This window comes from Corythoichthys intestinalis, chromosome 8 (assembly GCF_030265065.1).
Source record: "Corythoichthys intestinalis isolate RoL2023-P3 chromosome 8, ASM3026506v1, whole genome shotgun sequence".
NCBI classification, from domain to species: Eukaryota; Metazoa; Chordata; class Actinopteri; order Syngnathiformes; family Syngnathidae; genus Corythoichthys; species Corythoichthys intestinalis.
Genome location: NC_080402.1, coordinates 28,756,996 through 28,781,406, shown reverse-complemented (window position 1 = coordinate 28,781,406; position 24,411 = coordinate 28,756,996). Strand labels below are relative to the sequence as shown.

Below are 24,411 nucleotides of genomic sequence, written 5' to 3'. Positions count from 1 at the left end.
TTAATATTTGCACCATGAATGCAAATGGTCTGCTCACATAACAAATCCCAAGCATCTTAGCTTGAAGACATCTCATGGTCAATAAGCATAACTGCTATGCTAAGTTATGACCAGCCTTTGTACAAAGGCAGAAGGCTTCTTCATTCACTCAATATTATCCGACATCGTTTTAACCCTTTAACACCGGATGTGTCGGCGGCGACACATTTACACATATCATCTTTGAAGCCTCGTCATGCTGTATAATTACGTCACCCACGTGGTTGGTCTCATTTGAAAGTGCGGAAAATTGAAGTCAATTGATCAAGTAAAACTGGAGATAATGTCTTTTGAGTTTTATAGTTTTATTGCCCTTATATATAAGCATTATAATGCTGCATGGACCATGTGTTTATGTCCATATCTCCATCATTTCTTGTCCTTTTTCAAAACCGAAAGCACCACGAAAGACTACATATCCCAAGAGCCATTGTGAGGTCATGAAAGACGGACGTAATGTGAAGATTTTTAGTAAATTGCCGAGCGAGGGGCCACCTAAGGAGAGGGAGGCGAGCTAGCGAGCGACTTTGAAACGTGCGGAATGAATCGAAAACTAAATTTAGCGCAAGGTAATGCAGTATTTCATCAACTCGAGGAAGAGGATGGACCAGAATTGTCGTTGTTTTCTTCGGATGAGTCGGCGAGTTGGGCAGAGTGACAGGCTGACAGCGCAAACGGCGGAAGAGTGGGCTGTGTGACGTAGTGTATGATGCGTGTTGAATTGTCAAATACAAAACTATTCAGTCTTATTTTTTTCTTTTAAGTGTTTATCCTAACAAGTTGAATAAATATTATCAAGCTTCGAAACGGTTTGTCGAGCATGTTTGGTTGTCAATGGGACATCAATTTTACACATTTTAACAAAAGATTTGGGGATTTGTTTGTCTTTTGCATCCAAAATGCTGATTATAATTGGTCAGTGAAGAAAACAACAGTTTGGCCATGAAGGTTATGGTGTCCTGAAAAAACGAGGCCGTGGTGAATATTTTTTTCTTTAAAATATGAAGACAACATCAAAGACATGCGAATTCGGACAAAATAGGCTAATGTGTTAAAAGGTTTATTGAATTGTGTTAATCGGCTGATATTATCGAGAAGCCGATAGTATCGGCCCTCTTATCCCATAATGATTTTATGTTCTCTTATCCCAGCTACCCGATAATATCAGACAACTCTAATAAATAATGTAAAAAAAAAAAAAAAAAAAAGTTGATTTAACTGTCAAGTTTACATATTTTTTTAATGCCTCAAACATTTAGTTTAGTGTTTTTTTTTTATGCTTTTTAAGGCCTGAAATTTGACAAAATCCATTTAATTACTTTCAATGCTTTTTACACTAAAAAAATAACTGGTGGATTTACTTGATAAAATCATTGTAACAATTTGCACATACTTATATTAAGTAAATTTTACTGCTTGTAAACTGAACTTAATATTGCAAGTAAATTTTACTACTTGTAAACTGAACTTAATATTGCAAGCAGTAAAATTTACTTAATAAAAGTAAGTGCAAATTGTTAGAATGATTTTATCAAGTAAATCCACCAGTTATTTTTTTCTGTGTAATATCCTGCATAAACCCTATAGTGATACATTTCGTTACTAACATTTCAGGAGATCCTGTCCTCCAGCCTTTATCCCTCATGCTGAAGCTTCCCAGGCTCTCTCTTTTGGTCACCTTATCCTCCCTGGAGCCCCTGTGCTCCCGACGCGACACGGAGGTGGAAACCTTCTGCTCCAGTTGAGAGAGATGCTCCATACTGCTGTACACCTGCAGGAAAACAGAGGCAACAACAAGGACACATGGAAAACAGATGTTTGGGTTAAAATATCGAATCCATTTTAATGGGAGGACAGTGGTCCGGACGGATTAAAATATTGATGACACTTTTTGAGCTTCTGGAAATTTTAGTCTTAAAAGCTATTAACTATGTGGAACAATATACTGTACACTGTGATGTTTATCAAGAGCACTGTATGGAAGTGTTGATCCATTAAGTGATCTTTTTTTTCTTGTTCTTGGTAAATATATATTTTTTAAAGTTATTGAATTGGACATCTCGTGTGGTCAATCGCAGCCAATGAGTTAAATGATTGCTCTATAAGTAATAAGCAATCTGACTAATTGAAGCAGTTGACCTATTAGCACCCAAAGGAGCAAAATGAATAAGTGAGCGGACTCCGATTATGTAAATGAAGTGTGTCACAAATGTATTCTACCATTTGACATCACTTTGCTGCAGAGTCCTCAGCTGTTCCTTGTTACCATGGTGAGCTGATTTAGTTGCTTCCAGTTTGTCTTGATTCAGCTCTTCCTTGTTTTCTTCCCCCACACGCGTTTCTGACGTACGTAATAAGCAGTGTGCACGTTTAGTTGCTTGTACAGTGCTGGCTTCATTAGTTATATGCTTTATGACACTTTTTGCAGCTTCCAATATGATTTTTGTGTTATATACAGTAAGGCATATAAGTCCTTTTTGCAGGTGAAACTACTTTTAACGTATTGTAAAGGCATGTTTTAAAGAACATTTTTAGTACATTGCGTCATGCAAATGCAAAATGTACAACTGCCATTGATAGTCAAACTTGAGAAAGATAACGTATCTGTACATACCTGTTAAATGTTTCTCGTGTTAATTTTTTACCCTATTTTCGTGGAATTTTAAGAGCTGTATGTTTAACCTTTTTAACTCACTGGTTGCCATTGATGGTGACAGACGAACCAGAGCTGCTCTAAAAATGGACAGTTTTTGACTGCACAGTTATTTTTGGCAGATTACCACTTTCAACAATGAAACTAATGTTATGTGATAAATCAGGGGTCGGCAACCCAAAATGTTGAAAGAGCTATATTGGACCAAAAACACACAAAAAAACAAATATTTCTGGAGCCGCAAAAAATTAAAAGCCTTAAATAAGCCTAATAATGAAGGCAACACATGCTGTATGTATCTGTATTAGCTACTGTATATTAGCCTACTATCAAAATGACTAACTTGGCATAAAATACATAATGAGCCTTTATGATTTAATGTTTATTTTCCCTGCAGTGCATCCAAAGCATTATATGACTACTCTGTTGATTGATGGCACCTCAAGTTTAACTTCATTACAATATTAATGAATTGTTTCATTGCTTTTATGAAATTAATGAAATGCAATAAAGAAATCCGATTTTTGATGTCATTTTTATTGTGAGGTTTCAAAAAAAAAAAAAAAAAAACAGCAAAATGGAACATGCATAACATACCCATTATCTGGGCACGTGTTTGATTTTCTTTAGTATCTCGGTTTTGTTTTTGAAGTCTGCAAATAGATGTTCTGATACAGTATATCTGAATGTCTCCTTCATGTACTCACTATCTGTGAACAGTTTTCCACCCTTTTTTTATCACCCGGGTTGCAACAAAACTTGCGGCATTAGTGGAGTTTAGCGATGCAATACACTTCTTCAGAAGTAATGCAATCGCACTTTTTCTCTAACTCCCAACTGGGTACCTGGCTTCAAATGTAGCATGCCTTCCCTGGAAATGCCTTTCCGCATGACTCTTTTTGTTACTTGACAACTTCTCGCCACTGAGTAAACATTCAGGCAATCCTTCCACATTGGCAGTGAATGCAAATGATTCGGTCCAAGAAACGTAGAATCGTCTGTTCTCTTCAGTCATTTTTTTCCCCCTTACAGATCCATGGCCCATCACACAGCAGCCGGTTTGTTTACAATAGCCACCTGCCTAGCATCCCGCCCTGCTGATAGAAACGTGTGTCGCAGGCTATGACACAAATCTTCTTTGACAGAAATCTTGAAATTTCATATTTATTCTACACATTTTTACAGCATAGGAAAATGTTGATAATGTTTGTCATTTTTGTCCTCCTACAGAAATCATATCAAATCAAAAAAATATATTTCCCTCCCCCATCTATTTCCATTTTCAAATATTTTTGAAAATTCTCCATGGAGCCACTAGGACAGCGCTAAAGAGGCGGATGTGGCTGTCAAATCACGGGTTGCTGACCCCCGAGATAAATCAATGTATGTGTTGCTAATGATGGTGTTAGTGATTGCTGCTGGCCCTCCCAGTCAAAATGGATTGGACTATCACCATCTATCACCATCAATGGAACTGAACCATGATCATTTAATGCCAGTCATCCCAATTCAAATGCATTTAACGTCTGTCATGGACATCTCTTTTGAGTCATGTAGGCCATAATATCAACATTTAACATTCTAAATAACCAGAAATAGTCACTTTCCCTATACAGGGTTAAGTAAAAAGGTTATTTGAATTTAATAGTTGTGGGGATTGAAGAAAAACAAAAATCAATCCATATATTACGCACAACAAACTTTGTCCAAATTGGGGTTGTGGATGTGCTAGACATTATTCTCAGCTGACTTTAGCTGCGAAGCGGATCTCAACATGTCATGATTGCCAGCTAACTGCTGTAGTGTACACTAGCAGACAAAGAACCTTTCATTATCACATTTACACCCAGTGTATGGACTATGGACTGTAAATAAACAAAATATTTTTTATGTCACCAAATCACTTAAAATATTGGGAAAATGTGTGTTTCCACTGCTCAGCTATTACTACAAACATAAGGCTCCACAACGAACAAAACCCTTCATTATTAAGGAGTAGCCCCTTCAAGTCAGTGCTTTTTTAGGCAATCCAACAAATAAACACAATGAATACAAAATGTTTAACAACACAAACATACACTTAAATCCAGTGTTTTCAGTAATGCATTACTAAGTAACGTGTTATTTTAATCTGATGAAACTGATTACTTTCTTTCAGTAACGAGCAATCTAACGCGTTCATTTTTCCAAGCCAGTAATCTGATTAAAGTTAGTTTCCTCAGTGCCTGTGCGTTACTATTTTGTTGTTGCCTCATACTGTATGTAGAATGAAGAATACTGTAGTCATGTACGAAGAGCATTTGAATAGAAAATACTGCTGTTGAGTTTGGGAGTGACATCACATCTCACGTTTTTTCATCGGAAAAAAAACGAGTCACGTGTATTACCGTGCTGTGTGTGCGCCGTCTGCCACGGCGGTCAACATCATAGCCTGGCTACCTTGTCAGAAAATACCACAAACGGATGCATTTGCTCAATGGAAATACAGCCATTACTTCACATTTCTGTCCAGTAAAGATGACAAAAATATCTCCGTGCGTTGCAAACTCTGCGCTGGTTTAGAAAGACTGTCGACCGCTAAAAACTCCACATCCAATTCAACAAGGAAGCACTCGGAATTACAGCACAATGCGAAAAAACTCAAAACAAAGCCGACAGGTAACGAGACAGCCAGCACTTCTACAGTTTGTAACCAGCCTTTATAACATGTGTAATTATGTACATTTTATAGTTAGAGTTTGTAATCATAGGCAGAGTTTTACATTTGTGGGACTGGGGGGAGAAGCATGCTGAAGACTCTGAAACGAAAGTCAAAAGTCTGGACACACTTCATCATTTTTGCGTTTTATATACAGTGGGGCAAATAAGTATTTAGTCAGCCACTAATTGTGCAAGTTCTCCCACTTGAAAATATTAGAGAGGCCTGTAATTGTCAACATGGGTAAACCTCAACGATGAGAGACAGAATGTTGAAAATAACCCAGAAAATCACATTGTTTGATTTTTAAAGAATTTATTTGCAAATCATGGTGGAAAATAGGTATATTTGGTCAACACCAAAAGTTCATCTCAATACTTTGTTAAGTACGCTTTGTTGGCAATAACAGAGGCCAAACGTTTTCTGTAACTCTTCACAAGCTTTTCACACACTGTTGCTGGTATTGTGGCCCATTCCTCCATGTAGATCTTCTCTAGAGCAGTGATGTTTTGGGGCTGTCGTTGGGCAACACGGACTTTCAACTCCCTCCACAGATTTTCTATGGCGTTGAGATCTGGGGACTGGCTAGGCCACTCCAGGACCTTGAAATGCTTCTTACGAAGCCACTCATTTGTTGCCCTGGCTGTGTGTTTGGGATCATTGTCATGCTGAAAGACTCAGCCACGTCTCATCTTCAATGCCCTTGTTGATGGAAGGAGATTTTCACTCAAAATCTCTCGATTACATGGCCCCATTCATTCTTTCCTTTACACAGATCGGTCATCCTGGTCCCTTTGTAGAAAAACAGCCCCAAAACATGATGTTTCCACCCCCATGCTTCACAGTGGTTATGGTGTTCTTCAGATGCAATTCAGTATTCTTTCTCCTCCAAACATGAGAACCTGTGTTTCTACCAAAAAGTTCTATTTTGGTTTCATCTGACCATATCACATTCTCCCAGTCCTCTTCGGATCATCCAAATGCTCTCTAGCGAAACGCAGATGGGCCTCGACGTGTACTTTCTTCAGCAGGGGGACACGTCTGGCGCATTGTGTTACTGATAGGTTCTGGGATTTTTGCTTACCGTTCTTGTTATCATTTTGACGCCACGGGGTGAGATCTTGCATGGAGCCCCAGATCGAGGGAGATTATCAGTGGTCTTGTATGTCTTCCATTTTCTAATAGTTGCTCCCACCATTGATTTCTTTACACCAAGCGCTTTACCAGGTCTACAATTTTGTCTCTGGTGTCTTTCGAAAGCTCTTTGGTCTTGGCCATAGTGGAGTTTGGAGTATGATTGACTGAGGTTATTGACAGTTGTCTTTTATATCGATATTGAGTTAAAACAGGTGCCATTAATACAGGTAACGAGTGGAGTCTCGTTAGACCTCGTTAGAAGAAGTTAGACCTCTTTGAAAGCCAGAAATCTTGCTTCTTTGTAGGTGACCAAATACTTATTTTCCACCATCATTTGGAAATAAATTCTTTAAAAATCAAACAATGTGATTTTCAGTTTTTTTTGAAATTCTGTGTCTCATGGTTGAGGTTTACTCAGGTTGACAATTACAGGCCTTTCTAATCTTTTCAAGTAGGAGAACTTGCACAATTGGTGGTTGACTAAATATTTATTTGCCCCACCGTATTTTGACTACTATCGTAAATTCTCACTGAAGATATCAAAACTATGAACGAACATGTGGAATGGCAAAAAAAAAGTGAAATAACTGAAAACAGGTTTTGTAGTCTACATTCTTCAAAGTATCCACCTTTGAGGTATCTCCAAACTTTTGGCCAATACTGTATATATACGTATATACACAGTTTGACACTGTTCGAGTTCAATCAACTGTTCAAGTTGTTGTTGGTAGCATTTGAAAGCTTAGGTTTAAAGAAATTCTAAATATCCATCTTGCCTCCTCTGGTGTAGTTTTGGCTAAGCAAAGCATAGGATGGTCTCCAAGGTGCTAGTCACATGATCTGTTCGAAAAAAGATTTTGACCCATTATGAAAACTGTACGTTGTAGGAGTTTTGTTCATTTAATTAATTTTTGTTGTTTGTTTTATTGCTTTACAACTTTTATACAGTAGACAACATTTTAACGTGCTAGGTCTTTATTCAAAAGGGGAAGTTCAGAATTTTTTACATTAGGCTTAATCTTGGAGTTAGCAGGGGTTTAATTAGTCGTTGGAGTTTATTTAAACAAATTTCATGCAGTTTGTCAGTTATTTGTTAGTTTTAGGGCTCCGGAATGGCTAAGCTAGGGCAAGTCAATGGTGGTTGAAATCAACTCCATCGACTAATTAAACCCCCGTTAACTCAAAGATTAAGCCTTATGTGAAAAAGTCAATTACACGTGATCACATTTTTCTGTTATTTTTATGTTGAGGCAGCAAAAGGAGAAAAATTGGTAAAAAGTAACTGATAAATTACTTTTACAGTAACTTAGTTACTTTGATAATGAAGTAATCAGGAAAGTAACTAGATTACTTTTTTGAGGTGTAATCAGTAATTAAATTACTTTTTAAAGTAATCCGTGACAACACTGATTAAATCAACTACGCATAAAAATGTTGGAATATGATTGATCGCAACCTCAATGAGCGACTTTTAAGCCAACATGGTAACGACTGGCATGAAAAGCAGAAAAGAGGTAGTAAAATGAGAACAAAAAAGATGCACGAAAGTCCTATTTTTTATGTAATCGTCACAAATTGACACAGTGAGTAATAAACATCACAAATTGACACAGTGAGTGATAAACATGAGATCCAAAGCTAAAGAATGAGGGGTCTGAATATTCAGAGTAATCCGAAGCACATGTGCTAAGGGCTAAAAAAACAACTCAAAGCACTGTTGGACCTTATTTGTGTTCCTGTTCTCAATTAATTACGCAGAGTAGCTGAGTGAGTGTGACAAAGTAAAGGTAAACCAGCTGGAACACATCAAAAAAAAAAAAAAAAGAACAAGCTCAGAGAGGTAAATAGGAGAGGTTGACAGGATTTTCTGACCTTGCTAAATCGAGGGGAGCAGGAGGAAAATTGTCTGATCTCCACTGGCTCATCATCGTTGGTGTCGTCCCCGTCGTACGTGTTGATGTGGTGGTAACGATCGGAGCGTGCTAGCAGAGGTAGTAAAAAATATATGAGGTGTCACTTGAACATGTTAACGTGTGACAGAATCACTGCATGTCTTAAAAGAGATATAGCGTACTATCAAAGTAGCTAGTGTCCTCCTCTGACTCCAGGTGAGGGACGAACTCAGCTTTCTGTCGCAGCAAACTGTTCCAATCAAGCTCCGTGAAGAATGGGTGCTCCTTTACTTCAAACGCTCCACCTAACAAACACGTGCGAACAACTCAGTAAGTAATTTTGCACTTAGGAAATGGTCTTGAGGTGGAAGAGATGGTAAAAAAAAAATAAAGACCTGTGCCAAGCCTCATTAGAGGGTTAGTCTGCAGCAGGGTGGAGATAAGGGCTTGAGCTTCCTCCGGTAAGGCATCATCACCATCGGGCCAAACCATATCATCTGATGGAATATATAAACCACATATATACATTTTTTTTTTTTTTTGCATTTTTTGTTTTTTATAATGTTGGATGTCACTTTGCTAGGTTTGCAAATCAATCTGATTTGAAAGTGCTCAGAATGTTCATTTTCAAGCTATTTTAGTTAGTCTTTTTGGACCCTCAGTCAAAGTGGATTGGACGTCTTTCACTGTCAATGACAGCCAATGAGTTTATAGCATTACCATCAGTTCAAATGGCATAAAAAAATTATACTAGATGTTTTTATTCTACAAGCGGGGTCACAGAATGATTCAACTCTCATCCAAAAGATCCACGTTACATTCAAAATTTGGCAAGACTAAAAATGAGTGTTTGGACCTGAGCTGTGGCTGATAGCAGCTCCTGCGAGGGTGTTTTCATTTTTTTCCCAACCAGTCCTGTTCAGCTTTACACAGAGAATGGAAATCTGAGTGTTCGATTGGTCTGAACAGTTTTTTTTTTTATTTTTTTTTTTTTAAACCTGTCCTGTTCAGCTGTTTGACACGGAGAATGGAAGTCTAAGTGTCCGGTTGGTCTGAACAGTTTTAATGTTTCACATTGAGAGTATGACATACTCCCATTGTGAACATTCAACATACCTTGTTTATTAAGACAAAGCAGCAAACAGGAAGGTGTTATGGGGGAACAGAAGAAAAGAAACACAAGAGAAGAAAGAAAAGAAACAAACAACAACAAGAAATACATTGAACGCCTACACTAAATATTAATATGTTGGTGCTATCGTCAGCAAGATGTATTTCCGGTTGACACCATGCGGGGGGCCTGTTGACCAGGGAAAGAAGGGAATGGGCTCTGTGATCTAGAACCCAGTAATCGTGTGAATCCATTGTGAGTGTAAGCCCGTTGGCGACCAACCCTACGCCAGCGCCTGGCCAATCCCGGCAACGGGAGCCCCCCCACCCGAGCGCGCCCAATCACATCCAGCCGCACGCGGACCCCACCAAGCACTCGACAGCCATGCAGACGAGTGGAGACGCCACGCGGGCGCCAACCCAGGGCCACAGCCCCCACCCAGCCAGCCCGGGGAGGGAGGGAGGGCGGGGGGCAGCGCAGCCCATCCCTCCTTCCGCAGCCCAGCAAACAAGCCATCGCCCCCCCCCCAGGTCCCCCAGACCACCCACGGGGCTCCCGCAACCGCCCACCCCTCCCCCTGCCGCCCGAGTACCCACCCCGCACCCCGAGCAGACGTTACACCAAGCGCCGGAGACCAGGGGATGTCCACCCCACTGGCAAGGGACAGCAAGCAAGGCCCCAGAGGCCCCGGAGACCCTGCCGACGACCCCACCGGTAGGAGGGCAGCGGCAGCCGCCATGGTACAGAGAGGCGGACAGGGCCGGAGACACACCAAGGGGACGGAGGCGCATTCCCCTCATCCCACCCCCGGGCCAGGAGGGGTGCGCGGTATGACACCAGGGGGCACCTCCCCGGTACCTGGTACAAGGAGAGTGGCTCTGGCCGGGCCGACCCGGGAGAGAACTATGGCCACCGCATACACCACCCAACCCCCACCCCACTCCACCCCATACGGCCAGCCGGGGAAGGGCCGCGGCCCCGGACCGGCACCCGCGCGGCACCCGACCCACCCGCGAGACCAGTGCGCTCCTGACATGATCCACGCATGACCAGACGCAACCAGACAAGCCCTAGCTGAAAACCCCGGGGCCAGGACCAGCGGCGATCAGGTCTGAACAGTTTTAGTATATCACATCATGGGAGTATGACATACTCCCATTGTGATCATTCAACGTGCCTCATTTATTAGTAGAAAGCAGCAAACAGGAAGGGGTTATGGGGGGACAGAAAAAAAAAAGAGACAAATACATTGAACGCCTACACTATAAGATGTTGCTGCTATCGTTAGCTAGTTTTATTTCTGGTTGACACCATGTAGGGGGCCTGATGACCAAGGAGACAGAGAAGGGGTGGGGTCAGAAAGATAAGTGATTGGGAGCAGTGAAGTGTACACAAATCAGCCATGTGAAGTTTAGAACCCAGTATTTGTGTGAAACCCTTGTGAGTGTGGATAAGTTGGCATCCTATTCTATGCTGCCTGATCGCTAATCATGACACTGAGTTTCTCTACTTGAGTGTCTAATTGCACCTAGTCATGCTTGAATCCCATCAGACATGTGATAGTCCTGCAGACATGGTGGAAATGCGCACTGGAGCCACCCCAGGGCCACGGCCCTTCCCCAGCTAATCAGGGCGAGGGGAGCGAGCCAGCGCAGCCCATCCTTAGTCCCGCAGCAGCAGCAAGAGGGCCGCCATCATCACCCCGGGATCCAGGGTGGTCCTCCGGACCATCCGCGCCCCCATCAACCAGCCTTCAGGGGCATAGGAGGAATTTTACTTTTGGGTCGGGGGGGACACAACATGTTGATGACCCCGAAACGCAGTGTCAGCAATAAAATTAACTTACAACAAAATTTATAATAATAAATTGAAAACGAGTGTTTTTTGTTTCCAATCATTTATGAGGGAAATTCTAAATCAGGCTTCTTAGGACCGCTATAATTTTCGCCAAGATTGTCATCCATTGAATATGGTACGCCTGCCGGTGGTGGCTCTGTTGTACAATTAGCGTCTTTAGCGGGGCAAATTGAAACTCCGCTCACCATTTTGGTGGTGCTCTCTGGCGTTTCATGGTCCACATTTTTAATCCTTGGTTCTTGCTCGGTAGTTGTTGTCGCTTTTGAAAGCTTAGGTTTGAAAAAATTATGTATATCCCTCTTTCCTCTTTGGTCCTCAGGTGGTTTTGGTTAACCAAAGCAAATGACCGTCTAAGGTGCTAGTCACATGATCTGTTTGAAAAATATTTTGACCCATTAAAAAAATATTTTCTTTTTGTTAATTTCATTCATTTTTGTTGTTTGTTTTATTGCTTTACAACTTATATAGACAATATTTTACTGGAAAACTCATTTTTATAATTTTAAAATAATATACAGTATAGGAAAGTCAATTACATGCAATGACACTTTTCGGCCACCAGGGGGTATGCTCCCCTGGCCCACCCTTAAACTCTGCGTATGCTTCAGGGATGGGATTAGGGGAAGCGCCACCGCCCCCCACGCCAACCCTACCCCCCGCCCACCAGGCCCAGTTGCGAGCTACCGCCGCAACCCCCAAACGTGTGTGTGTTTTCATTCTGTTCATGTATTTTGCTTATCTTCTGTAGTTTTTCTCACCAGTAATGACCTGTCCAAACAACTCTTCAGGAGTGTCTCCAAAGAAAGGCACACAACCCACAAGGAACTCATAGAGGATGATGCCCATAGCCCACCAATCCACTGGCTTTCCATAGCCTTGACGGAGAATCACCTCAGGGGCGATGTACTCTGGTGTACCGCACACCTGCAGGATATAGAAAAGAGGAAGAAAAGATTGAGAAACAACAGGAAACTTAAGATCAATGAATAGTTTGAGTACAAAATCTGGCTTGTTAAATTCCTGTGCAGAAGGCAAACACAGTTGCCAGAAGGACTCATGCATCACACTGACTGATTACAAGTACTATCATTTATAAAGAGAATAAACAATAGCTATAATGGGATTGCCACAAAGATGGAAAGCATCAACGCTTTACTGGTTCAGGAAGCATGATTTTGTGAAGATGAATGAGATTGCGGGATGGCTCGGCAGGGTGGGATGTACGACTGCAAAAGATGAAATGATTCTTTGATTGCCATTTGCCCGGGCATCAATCAAACATAGGGAGCAACCAATCAAACTCATTTCATCTCATTGTCCCGATCGTGAACGAGAACCGAAGAAAAATACCTGCTTATCCAGGAACTCTCTGGCGTCTTTCTCAATGTGCCCTTCATAAAGGTTGGTGGTGAGGCTCATCAGGCCCATTTTGGACAAACCAAAGTCTGTCAGCTTGATGTGGCCCATGGAGGTGATTAATAGACTAGAATAGAAGAGACAAAAGTTTGTGTCACATGACAACCATACAATTCAGAGATTCAAAACTATATACAATATAGGTTTGGACTAGACCTGTTACCCTAAGAGCATGTAACTATTATTAATACTATCAAGCATTATGTTATACTTTATTTTCAGATCTGTTTGCTAGTTTGTAGAACGAACAAAACTAGTTATACGGTAAATGTTGTTAAAACTGCACATGACACAGAGTAGTGATGGAAGATTTTTTACTTTTGCTAAAATTCTTCTTACATTTCAGGTAGAAGGTAGATTGCTGTTCTTCCGAATTGGATTGTTTGGCCTTGGTAGAAGTCTGCAATCTACTGAGTGCCTTTTGAGTTGTTCAAGTATCCAATCTTGTCCAATTTCTTGTTTTGATTGGCCATCTATAGACATGTGCCGATTACCAGTTTCAAGGTATTCCGTGGTATGAAAACCTCAAGGTTTCAAAAACCGCAAAAATTTTCCATCATGCTGCCCCTAAGGTATTAGCTATTTTTTATTTCCAAAAATGCATGGAGAAACCCCCTTGCTAGCAGCTGCAAGGCTCAATCCTCCCCCACCAGTTGTTGCTCAGTGTGAGTCAGCTGTGCTACACGATGGCTGGAGGAGGTGAAACTCCTGAACTTTTTCCCCCATCGAAGAAAACGAAATCGCTGGTATGGGAATACTTCGGCTACAGAAAAGTTACAGACGGCCGCAGCTTGGGGGAGCAGGGCCAACCGACATGTAAAACATGTTTGTGGAGGGTAGCTGCTGAGGAGGCAATACCTCCGATAGGATTTTTACAAAATTAATAGGTAAGTATACACTGCCATGAACGTTTCCCACCAGCTACGAGAGTTAACTCGAGCGTGTTTAGTGTGTCTAACGGTGTTAGATCGTGTGGTGTTTTTTTCCCTCTGGCAACTGTCTGTGTTGAGAAATTGAGTGTGTGAAAAATGTAAACATGATACTAGTCATACACACGTGCTTTTTATGGAAAATAATTCAATTAGTTTTGTTCTGATGGTAATAATCTTGAGCTATGTCTGTGGGTTAAGGCTCACCTTAAAGGACTGCATTTAATAGCTGTAATTGCAATCCCGTGACACCGTGAAACCGTGATATTGTGGTTTAACGTTATCATACCGTCAGCATATCATACATGCCTAGCCATCTAGCTTATTTTAGCCATTGGATTCTTGAACCCATCGCATGAAATGTTTCCAGGTAACCTTCATTTGGGGTAAACCGAGCATAGCCAGTATATTCTCATGTTCATTCAGTCACAGATATTAATTATCCAGGTAATGCAATTGAGAAAAGACTCATTTGAAATGGCGACCTGTCTTTTAAACGAGACAGACAACACCTAGTACAGTATAAATGTGAAAAATGGTTCAAAGTATTCAAGTGTGCAAATGGCTCATTTTTTAAGACCTCAGATATATAAGAAAAAAAATCATGTTTAAATGCAAACAATGACACTGCTTAAGAGCACAAGTATTGTGTGACGAATGTGATGTCAGTGCATGTGCCGTAAAAACAGGTCTACAGTTTCTAAAAAAAATGTCACACACTCTTTATAGTTACAGTACCCATTCAATCTTTCGCTGGCTTTCTCCTTTCTCTGTCTGAGACACTTATCTAGACAAAGCCCGCTTCACCTCTTGGGTCTATTAAAGTGTGTACCAGGGCAGGCTCAGGCCATTTGGGGGCCCTAAGCAAAATAATGGAAAAGGGGCCCATATTTTTGGCCCACCATTTCGTCACAGTGTACTGTGAAACCCTATACATGCAATCCAACCCATACGTCCATATTTTGTATATTAATCAGATTGTGTTGCACTTCAAACTTCTCACCCCAAATGATTGTCAGTACTTACAGTAGATAGCGCCAAACCTTTTTCTAAGAGGAAAGAAAGAAGTTAGGAGCTTTTATTTTTTTAAGCTTGTAATCAAGTATCAAAACTCACAAAAGTCAAATACAGCAAACTGTAGTAAACAAAATAGAATATAAATTAAACAATTGCCAGATTGGGGGCCCCCTAGTGGTCAGGGGCCCCAAGCAGCTGCATAGTCTGCGTATAGGCTGGGCCAGCCCTGGTGTGTACTGTCTATAGCTACTCAAAGAAGATCGGATAGCCAATTGCATTTGATTGGCTAAAATAGTACTGGCAGAAACACATACAGTATATCATAAATAATTGTAGGAAATTATTGGCCAATGGAGTTGAGCCTCATCACTTTTCGACTATTTTGTGTTGGGGCAATAACTACCTATAAATTTCTCGATTTTCAACCGATTTTTAAAATGGCTTGGTTTACACACAGTAAACTTCAGGGATGCAGTAAAGTAACTACATACTTAAAAATAATGATGTTATTTTCAAGATCCAGTTTGAATCAGACCCACGTTAACACTGTTTTTATCAAAAACCAAACCTACGTTTACGTAACGTACAGCACCTACTTATGTACGTAACGTTACGTTTGTAAATCTGCTAAGAATTCAGCGAGTTAAAAGTAATTTAAGTCCGGTACAACTGAGCCGTCCATATACGGTCCCCACTACCTTATTTATGACATTTATACTTAAAATTGTCTACCAACGCCTATTTCATCTGCTTGTGGGAAAGAGTCACTTTTATTTATGTTTTCTCTACTAATACACTCTTGAAAAGTGAATTTTTGGTTTTGCACTTCATATAAATAAAAAAAAAAATCTTTTACTTGTGTGCACATGATGATGGTTTTGTTTTTTTTCCTTTGAAAGTATGTTAATTTAAGCCAAAGCGAAAAGTTTCCACCAAAAGCTTCATGTTAAACAATACACAGGTACAACTGTACAACAAAATTTAAATATCTTGTCAGATCAGCAGTCTTCTTCAAGTCTGAACTGTTCTAAGTCAAATTAAGACTGTCTTCTTGAAGGCTCAGGGCCTTTGTTTTAAATTACACATGTGCCAACTGTGTACACAACAGCTTTTTATTAAAAAAAAAAAAATAATAATAATTTTATTAGTTTGTGGGTTTAATAATCTTAAAATCTTAATCAGCAATGGTACAACAAGGAACTGCTTGCGATATGTCAATTTGCGTGTAATGGCTCAATAAAATTTGTTGGTTTCATCTTGTATGTTATTTTAATTGCTGAAATAAAACAACTTGATATTCAAAATTTTCGGGTAATGTACACATCGTTAGCCTAATAGCATAATTGCCCAAGTCATTTTTTATTTGTCAAATTGAGATTTCTGCATAATGTTACTCTCCAAGCACTGCTGGAGCATCCTGCCTTACTGCCTTTTTTTTTTTTTTTTTTTTTAAAGCTAATCAGAACTGTTCAAAAACACTTGCTGCCTTAGTCATAGAAATATTAATGTTTGCGATTTCTTTTGTGCCATCTTTCTACAAATGGTAAAACATGATTTATGCAATTTATGCTGTTAGGCTAATGATAAACTGGCCATATTCTTACTAACTTCACAACTACATACGTCACTATCCTGCCTTTGAAGTAACATATCAATAAATTCAAATAAATGATCATTGCTAAAACTCTTGACCAGTGTTCTTAACTGGGGTTCGATTGAACCCCAGGAGTTTGGTGAGTAAGCCTCAGGGGTACGGTGAAGCTTAAGAAACGTAGAGCCCTATTTTGTACGCTAAATCTAGGCAAAGAGGCATTTTAGACCAGGTATTGGACTGGTTTGCCCTCAATTTACAGGCTTTATTCCATTTCCTTCAATTGCTAGCCCTCCATCTCATGTGAGGAGAAATCGGTTGACTCAATCTCGGTATGAGGAAATATAACAAATCTACAGGCAGCAGGATAGTGGTGCAAAATTATTCGATTAATTGACAACTAATTGATTAGCAAATTAATCGTTTAGGACCTTCTTCACCTTAAACTTGCAAAAGTCTTGAAATTATAATGTACATATACAGTAGCTTCTCAGTTGTAAATATGATTAAATTTCTTCATTATATTTTTGTTAAGTCAAAGTTGGACATGAACAAAAATCTGCTTTTACTCCGGAAAACAACAATTCACATTTTTGCCAATTTTCGGACATCTTGCTGTCTAAACTAGCTTCTTAATAGGGCTGCAACAACTAACTGATTAAATTAATTAAACTCAATCAATAAATTAGTTGCCAACGAATTTGATAACCGATACAGTTGTAGACTACAGTTAGTAAGGAAGTTGTAATAAAATATTATTTTTGACGGAAACAGTCGTCTATTTTGTCTTCAAGGTAAATAGTGTAGGTAATTGAAGAAATTGTCATTCATCCGATTAATCGATTGATCTTTTAATTAATTGTCCGATTAATCGATTATGAAAGTAATCGTTAGGTGCAGCACTACAGCAGGAACTGTGTAGATAATTGAAAAAAAAAAAGCAATTGTGCCATTTTATGCCGTGAAAGTAGCATGTGATACAAGGATGCGACACTAAAATGAGAATGTAGACATGAAAACAAAAGGAACAGAATAAAATGAAATGAGTTTGATTTCATTTACCAACATAAATCAAGAGCAAAAGGCAAAATTATTTGTCATAAATTTGAACTCTGGAAGAAATTTGAACAGGAATTCACTTTGATGTTAGCTTGCTAGGTTTTGAATTAAGTTTTTTAAAAAATGGCTTAATTATGAAATTCTGAAGTGTTCGGTGAATGCACCTGTGAAACTTGTGGGGTTTGATGCCTTTAGCAAGGTTAAGAACCATTGACTGTGGCTGACTGAAGCAAATCTACAATTACAATAGAAAAGTTAACTTACTTTTTCTGACATAATACTAGCTGAGTGCAACCCATTTTGAACAGGTCTGCAAGACATTTTTATCAATCATTTAGGAATTAAAATACTGTATTGGCCCGAATATAAGATGGTGTTTTTTTGCATTGAAATAAGACTGAAAAAGTGGGGGTCGTCTTATATTTGCGGTCTAGACGTTATACCCAATCACGACGCTAGATGGCGCCAGATTTCATTGAAGCGATGTTCTGTCATGACAGATTTCAGCTACTCTCAAGTTTAACCAGTTTGCATTATTTTATTGCAATGTTTTTTCTTATTCAGATTTGTTTCAAGACTACAGTTAAAGTTAGACATCACTTTGATGGTAAATGCAGTTATTGCAATTCTGTTGTTTTATCACAATAGATTGGTTTATTTACATTTCAAAAACCAGAAACCATTCATTTATGAATGTGATTGCACTTTAGTTTACATATTTAAATGTTCAGATATTAAGATTTGAATGAGGCAAAATAAAACGCTTTTTCTCTCAAATATATTGCGATAATCATTTGTTTCAGATGTACTGTAATTATTTTCTGTATAAAAATTAATTTGGTTTTCAAAAAGTCTTTTTTCAAAGTTGAGTCTTGAAAAAGAGGGGGTCGTCTTATCATCAGGGCCGTCTTATATTTGGGCCAATACGGTATATGCATGCCCACTTTAATTCTAAGTGATTCTCACTCCAACATTTCACAAATTGTAAAGATAATTGAAGACTGACTTGTCTGGCTTCAAGTCTCTGTGAACAATGCCATAGTTGTGCAGGTACTCTAGGGCCAATACGGTTTCTGCAAAGTACATCCTGGCCAGCTCCAATGGAAGAGCCCCAATGTTCTTCAACAAAGTGGCACAGTCACCACCTGCACACATGCGTGATAGCACCATGCATCATTCATTATACTTCATTGTCACACCGTTTTGACACTAAAAACACCTGAGAGCAAATTGATGTTGATGTGCTAACCACAACTATTACTAAACGTTAATTAAGAGGAAGCATTCAGGAGGAAAAAATGGCTGACTTAATCTTACCCTCGACATACTCCAGCACCATGCACAAGTGCCTGCGTGTTTCAAAGGAACAAAACATGGAAACCACAAAGGGGTTCTCCGCAAAGGTGAGAATGTCTCTCTCCACAAAGGCCTGCTGGATTTGGTTCCTCAAGATGAGATTCTGCTTGTTTATCTTCTTCATGGCAAAGCGCTGCCGGGTCTCTCTGTGTCGCACTAAGTAGACAGCCCTGGGAAGAAGGGGAGATTGAGAAAAGACAAATGTTCAAACAAACAGATTTGTTCAAGTCCTATTCATATGTCAAGTGCTTTACCCGTAAGCGCCATTGCTGATCAGTTTGATGCTTTGAAAGTCTTCCTCACTTGGTGGTTTGATGGCTCTCCCCTTACCCTGGCCACATATATAAGACACTGAAACACTTAAAAAGGTCATTCAAAGCTTCTTTTTATTAATTTTTTGTAAATTGAAATATATATATTTTTAGCTGCTTTGACAGAGAACGGAAAGAAATGAGTAAATCTGAATTCTTTTAAATGTTGAAAAAGTTTAAATATGCCACAGTTATTTTTTACTCCCTTTTTGTTGTTTGCATTGTTTTTAATAAAAAAATGGCAATTAGACAGAAAAGGAAAGTCAAACTCCTGTTTTTTACTTTTACAGTGACAATTTTTTTTTTTTTTTTTTTTTACTGTTCATTTGGAGTGGGAAAAAAAAGTGTTTCCACGCAATCTCTGATGGGCAGATGATGGGCAACAGACGAATAAATTACATTTTGGTGCCAAACTGTACGTATATGAAGACAATATAAACTTTATAACATTATGAAGTCGATTTAAAAAAAAAAATATTATTACCGTAATTTTCGGACTTTAAAACGATGCTTTATCCCCTCATTTTTAAACCTGCGGCTTATAGTCCAGTGCGTCTTATTTGTTGATTTATTTGGGTTAATAAGTAATGTGTTATTTGACAGTGGCGTCATAAGACCGTCATAACTATGACATGACACTATAATGGGCATGACTGAATGCTTATGACAGATGTCATTAAGTGTCATCCGGCGAATTATGTCACTTACTCCATTTATGTCCAGCTCGGAACTTATACATCCATTCAGAAGTGAGAAAATTTGCCGGATGACACTAAACGACATCTGTTGTACACTTTTATTAATGGGTTGACAGTGTCATGTCATAATCATGATTGTCTTATGACAGTCTTATGGCGCGCCTGTCAAATAAAGCGTTAGCAAATACAAAAACTAGCAAATAATGAAACAACTCGAACAGTAACTGAAGAAATAATTAGCATAGAACATAAATTTTGATTGTTATTTACATCTGTAGCGCCGCAATGCCTGCTAGGAGGCATGTTGGACGACAACAGTGTTGACAGCAGGTGGCAGCAGAGGTTGACTGTCTCCCCCAAGGGAGCAGTGATGGCCAAATGAAGCTTCTTGAAGCAAAGAAGAAGCTTTTGGTCTTATGCTTATAACAGTCTTATGATGCCGCTGTCAAATAAAGTGTTACCGGGTAATATCTTTTGGTGTAAATATCCTATAAAACAATGAGGACAGCTGCGGCTTATCGTCATGTGCAGCTTATCTACGACCAAATGTCGTTTTTGTGTCAAATTTGGTGGGTGACGGCTTACAGTCAGGTGCGCCTTATAGTCCGAAAATTACGGTATTATTTTTTAAAATTATGTAGCATATAAATGAGCGCCCTATAAAGGATTAACAACTTGGGAAAAAGATTTTTTTTTTTACTTGTTTAGGGAGTTTTTATATCCCAGCTCATGCATAGTGAAGGGCATCTATAAAGCATGTTTTGTCAGCTTCAATGTATTTTACTGTATTTAATTACAATATATTACCTCTGTTGAGTCGTCAGTCTCAGGCGTGTGCTGACCTTCGCTGTCATAGCTGTCCAGGCTCACGATATCTGGGGGTCAGACAGGATGGTTAACAAGCAAACCGAGCTTCAAAAATGTTTGTGTCGTTGTATTTCAACTACAGCAGCAGTCATATCATAGCACAACACCAATATTGCGGCCATAAAGTGACTCAATTTTAGTTCACAACAGCAAAATGTGTCAGCATACAGAAGAGAGCCCCTATTAATTTCCCAAGTTTCCTTCAGTGCTACCACCCACTCTTACTGTTCCCTGCCAGGAGAAAGCTGCTAATTTCTGCTGTTCTTGTACCACACGTACCATGCGTGACAGCTGCTGGAACACTCTGATTATCACTGTAATGCTTCGTTAAAGCACACAGGAAAAACAAAGGATGCCACAGAACATTTGACGGAACAGAGGACCATCAATTTTGTTAATTTGAGATTTATGCGCCGCACCCAGTCTCTATTGTGTGCAAAGAAAAAGAAAGTAGGAGAAACAATACATTTGAAGAACATCTGCCCACGAAAACAGTTGCAAATTTGTCTTATCATTAGCAGAACTAATCTTAACGGAGCCAAATATTTCTCATGAATTTACAAAGGAGTCTTTCCAGGCCATTTAGCCCGTCGGCTAATCAACAGCCTGCTTTGGATTAGACCGGGCCCATCTGACAGGTGTTAATTAAAGGTTTGGAGGCGGTGTGGCGGCGTTAAAGTCACAATGATTAATTAGAGATGCTGATGCTGCCACGTAACTACGCTTCCAGCAGTTTAGATTCCAGATGTCACATATTGTTTTTAAAAAAATAAGTCGAAAAATATCTCATTAGTATGCCACATGCACAAAAGCGTCGATGCACAGGCAGGGGGTGCAATGGCAGTTCCTGGCACGGTCGTGTTGGGCGGTTTTCTGGAGCGGCAAATTGCTAGGGGCGCATGTACGCGAGTGATCGTCTACTATTATAATTGGCGCCCCTAGCGTTGCAATGACGCCCCCTGTGGACTGCAGTTCCAGTCTCCACGCAACACCACAAAGAGAAGGAGGTGGGAGCAGGGATTGAATCAGTTGCCACGTTTACATGGAGCCAAATATTCCAATTACAATCGGAATATTTGTTCAAACTGAATAAATGTGTTCCATATAAACACCTCATTCGGAATGAACAGGCCCAAACCGAATGGAATTTCATTCCGATTCACAGGGGTGGAATATTCCTTTTCCCAAACCGATTAGAAGTAAAATTATATCATGTAAACAGGGAAGCGGAATGGTGTCTGGTTGCGTTCTTTCTGCGCATGCTCCATAGTGACGTGGTGACGTCACTTGGTGATGTAAGTAACGTCACTTGCAACATGGCTTCCAAGCACACGCACAGCGCACCCACACATTTTTTTAAATGAACGGCGTATCATTCTGAAGTTTTGTTTCCACTCGAAAAGTTAAAACAGCAGCTGATCTGACGATCGATCTCCATGTTTTGCAACGTGACGTTTTTTTTTTATTAATCTGCGCATGTCAGACGGCAGTTGTCAAACGTCCTTTCGGAATATAGGCAGTCACATGTAAACGCTGGATCCGAATAGATGAAGTGACATGTAAACAGCTGATGTGAAATTTCCATTCGGAATGATTTGAATCGGTATGAATAAAAGTCAGCATGTAAACGTGGCTACTGTCACTCACCTAGGGTTGACTTTGATTCTTGAGGTACAAAGAATCTTTTTTTTTTTTTCATTTTTATTTTTACTTGAATATTTGACCTAGTTGTATAATGTACAGTATATGGCGGAAAACACTCAGGTGATTTGAAGTTGTAGCTTGGAACTCCAGACTCACCTGGGACCCAGCTTCTTACTGGCCTCTCGAGCCCGAACAAAATCGTCCGTGCAATCAGATTTGTTTGTTTGCGTGATGTGTTCTTAACTCATTTGCTCCCAAAAACGTTTATATACGTTCTATTTTTAATTGTTTCAGTGTCCCAAAGACGTATTCATACGTCTTTTACGTTTTTTTTGTTTTTTTTTCATATGCGACATCTCTGGGTTCTGATTCAATTTATCTCCAAAGCACAAAGCTGAAAATCCATTTTAAAGCAATGTAACTGGCCACTGGAGGGCAGTAACGCACCTGCAACACGATTCAACGGCAACGAACGGCCATGCTGCACGGCTGGGGCGCCGGCGGAAGATGACCGAATGGATGCCAGGCGGCGGACGACCGAGCAGAACAACCGGTAGGACGTCCGGAATGCAAGGCGCTGGACGACTGAGCAGAACAACCGGGACCACTAGTGCAGCGGCTGATGCCTTCGAGTCAATGCTGCTTGCGAGCAGAGCCCGCAGAGACTCAAAAAATTCATCTTTTTGAGAAGGGCGGCGATGAGGGAAAAGTTTAACCGGCTATCGCGGCCAGAACAGCGTCATCTTTCAGTTAGTAATGTGTAAATAAATTGTCTCGTTGATTATCTTATTTTGTAAAAGGAAAACATTATTCAGATGTTTGGGATGTAACTATAGCAAAAAAATAGCTGTGTTAAAGTCAAAGTTATGTTTGAAATGTATGCTTTACTAAAAGCTCAATTTCTCCGTTTTTTCATCAGAAATTGGAAAATTGCTCAAACTAAGCTATTTTCTAATGCTGATTTCTAAAGAATGGAAAAAGATATGAACTAACTTTTTTTTCTGCTGAAAGAAGAGAGTCTAATCCTAATCTTTCTTTTAGTGGGTTCCATGTTTATATAGCAATAGAACAGAATTTTCTGTGGGCCTTGCAAAATCAGTCAAAACCTAGTAAAACGGGCGGGAGCGAAGGGCCTTGCTCCGGTGAAAATGGCTGGGAGTGAATGAGTTAACGAGTAACGTCACATTAGAGCGTCGGAAGTCGGGTCCACAATAACACAGATGGCGAACGGGAGAGCCGAGAATATGTTTCTATCCACGGTTAATTCAGTTTTAAGTCACCAAAAACACATTGAGTCGCTAAAACCAACAGCCTGTCTCGCACTAGCCATGTTGAATAAACTTCTCCGTTCTCCGCTCTCTCCTCATATGTTTACGTCCTCGCGGTACAGTTTCTTGTCGCTTTACGTCAAGTTCGCCCATCGCTGATTGGTCCACTCCACTGTCTGTTTGCTATGGCTTTCGCCGCCCTTTCCAGGCTATTGAAGTTCCGCTCTGAAACCCCCAATTTGGCCAAATTTCATAATTGTCCTATATGCATAGGTGATAAGTCATTAGAAAACTTAAAATCTCTATTTTCTGGGAAAAGAAAAATTTTGAACGGGAGGGCATTTTTTTGACACCTTAAAAGTAGGTCAAATCAGGTCAGTGAAAAATAGACATTTTTGAGACCTTTGAAATTTTATTAAGTTTCTCATTCAAAAAAAGCTTTGGGACACCCACCCTGGTACATAATAAATAACGAAAACTTCAAGATAATCCCCTTTGTCTACTCAAGTCTTTGATAATAAATATGCATGCACTAAGACATGTGGGTGGATGTACAATAATAAAGGAAATTGGTGTGTGAGTAAATGTAGATTTCATTTAGCACTGTGTTTTATTTTGTAAATAAACATGGCTAAACGGGGAGTTAGCTGTGAGTTAATGATATCTTTACTGCATACGTTTTGATTTGGCTTGATTTTAATCTGCAAACAAAAAACATTTCCAGGGGAACTTTAGGTGTTAAATTCCATTACGATAGTTTAATTTTTGCAGTGGGCTTTTATAATATTTTTAAAATTATGATTAAAAAATGTGAACGTGAGATACTGAGTATAAAAGGCTCCATAAGCATAAGGGGAACATATAAATG

General features: G+C 39.7%; 1 protein-coding gene across 6 annotated transcripts in view; it reads right to left on the bottom strand.

Moving 5' to 3' along the window:
- mast1a (microtubule associated serine/threonine kinase 1a) overlaps window positions 1–24,411 on the bottom strand; it is a 178,629-nt gene that overhangs the window by 14,517 nt on the left and 139,701 nt on the right. For all 6 annotated transcript variants that reach the window (XM_057843678.1, XM_057843676.1, XM_057843679.1 and 3 more), the window contains 10 exons: window positions 20,572–20,639; window positions 19,010–19,086; window positions 18,717–18,925; window positions 18,406–18,544; window positions 12,738–12,870; window positions 12,146–12,311; window positions 8,815–8,916; window positions 8,602–8,724; window positions 8,400–8,509; window positions 1,647–1,810 (listed from right to left, as the gene is read on the bottom strand). In XM_057843678.1, coding sequence (XP_057699661.1) covers window positions 1,647–1,810; window positions 8,400–8,509; window positions 8,602–8,724; window positions 8,815–8,916; window positions 12,146–12,311; window positions 12,738–12,870; window positions 18,406–18,544; window positions 18,717–18,925; window positions 19,010–19,086; window positions 20,572–20,639 — 1,291 coding nt within the window. The remainder of the gene's footprint in view (window positions 1–1,646; window positions 1,811–8,399; window positions 8,510–8,601; window positions 8,725–8,814; window positions 8,917–12,145; window positions 12,312–12,737; window positions 12,871–18,405; window positions 18,545–18,716; window positions 18,926–19,009; window positions 19,087–20,571; window positions 20,640–24,411) is intronic.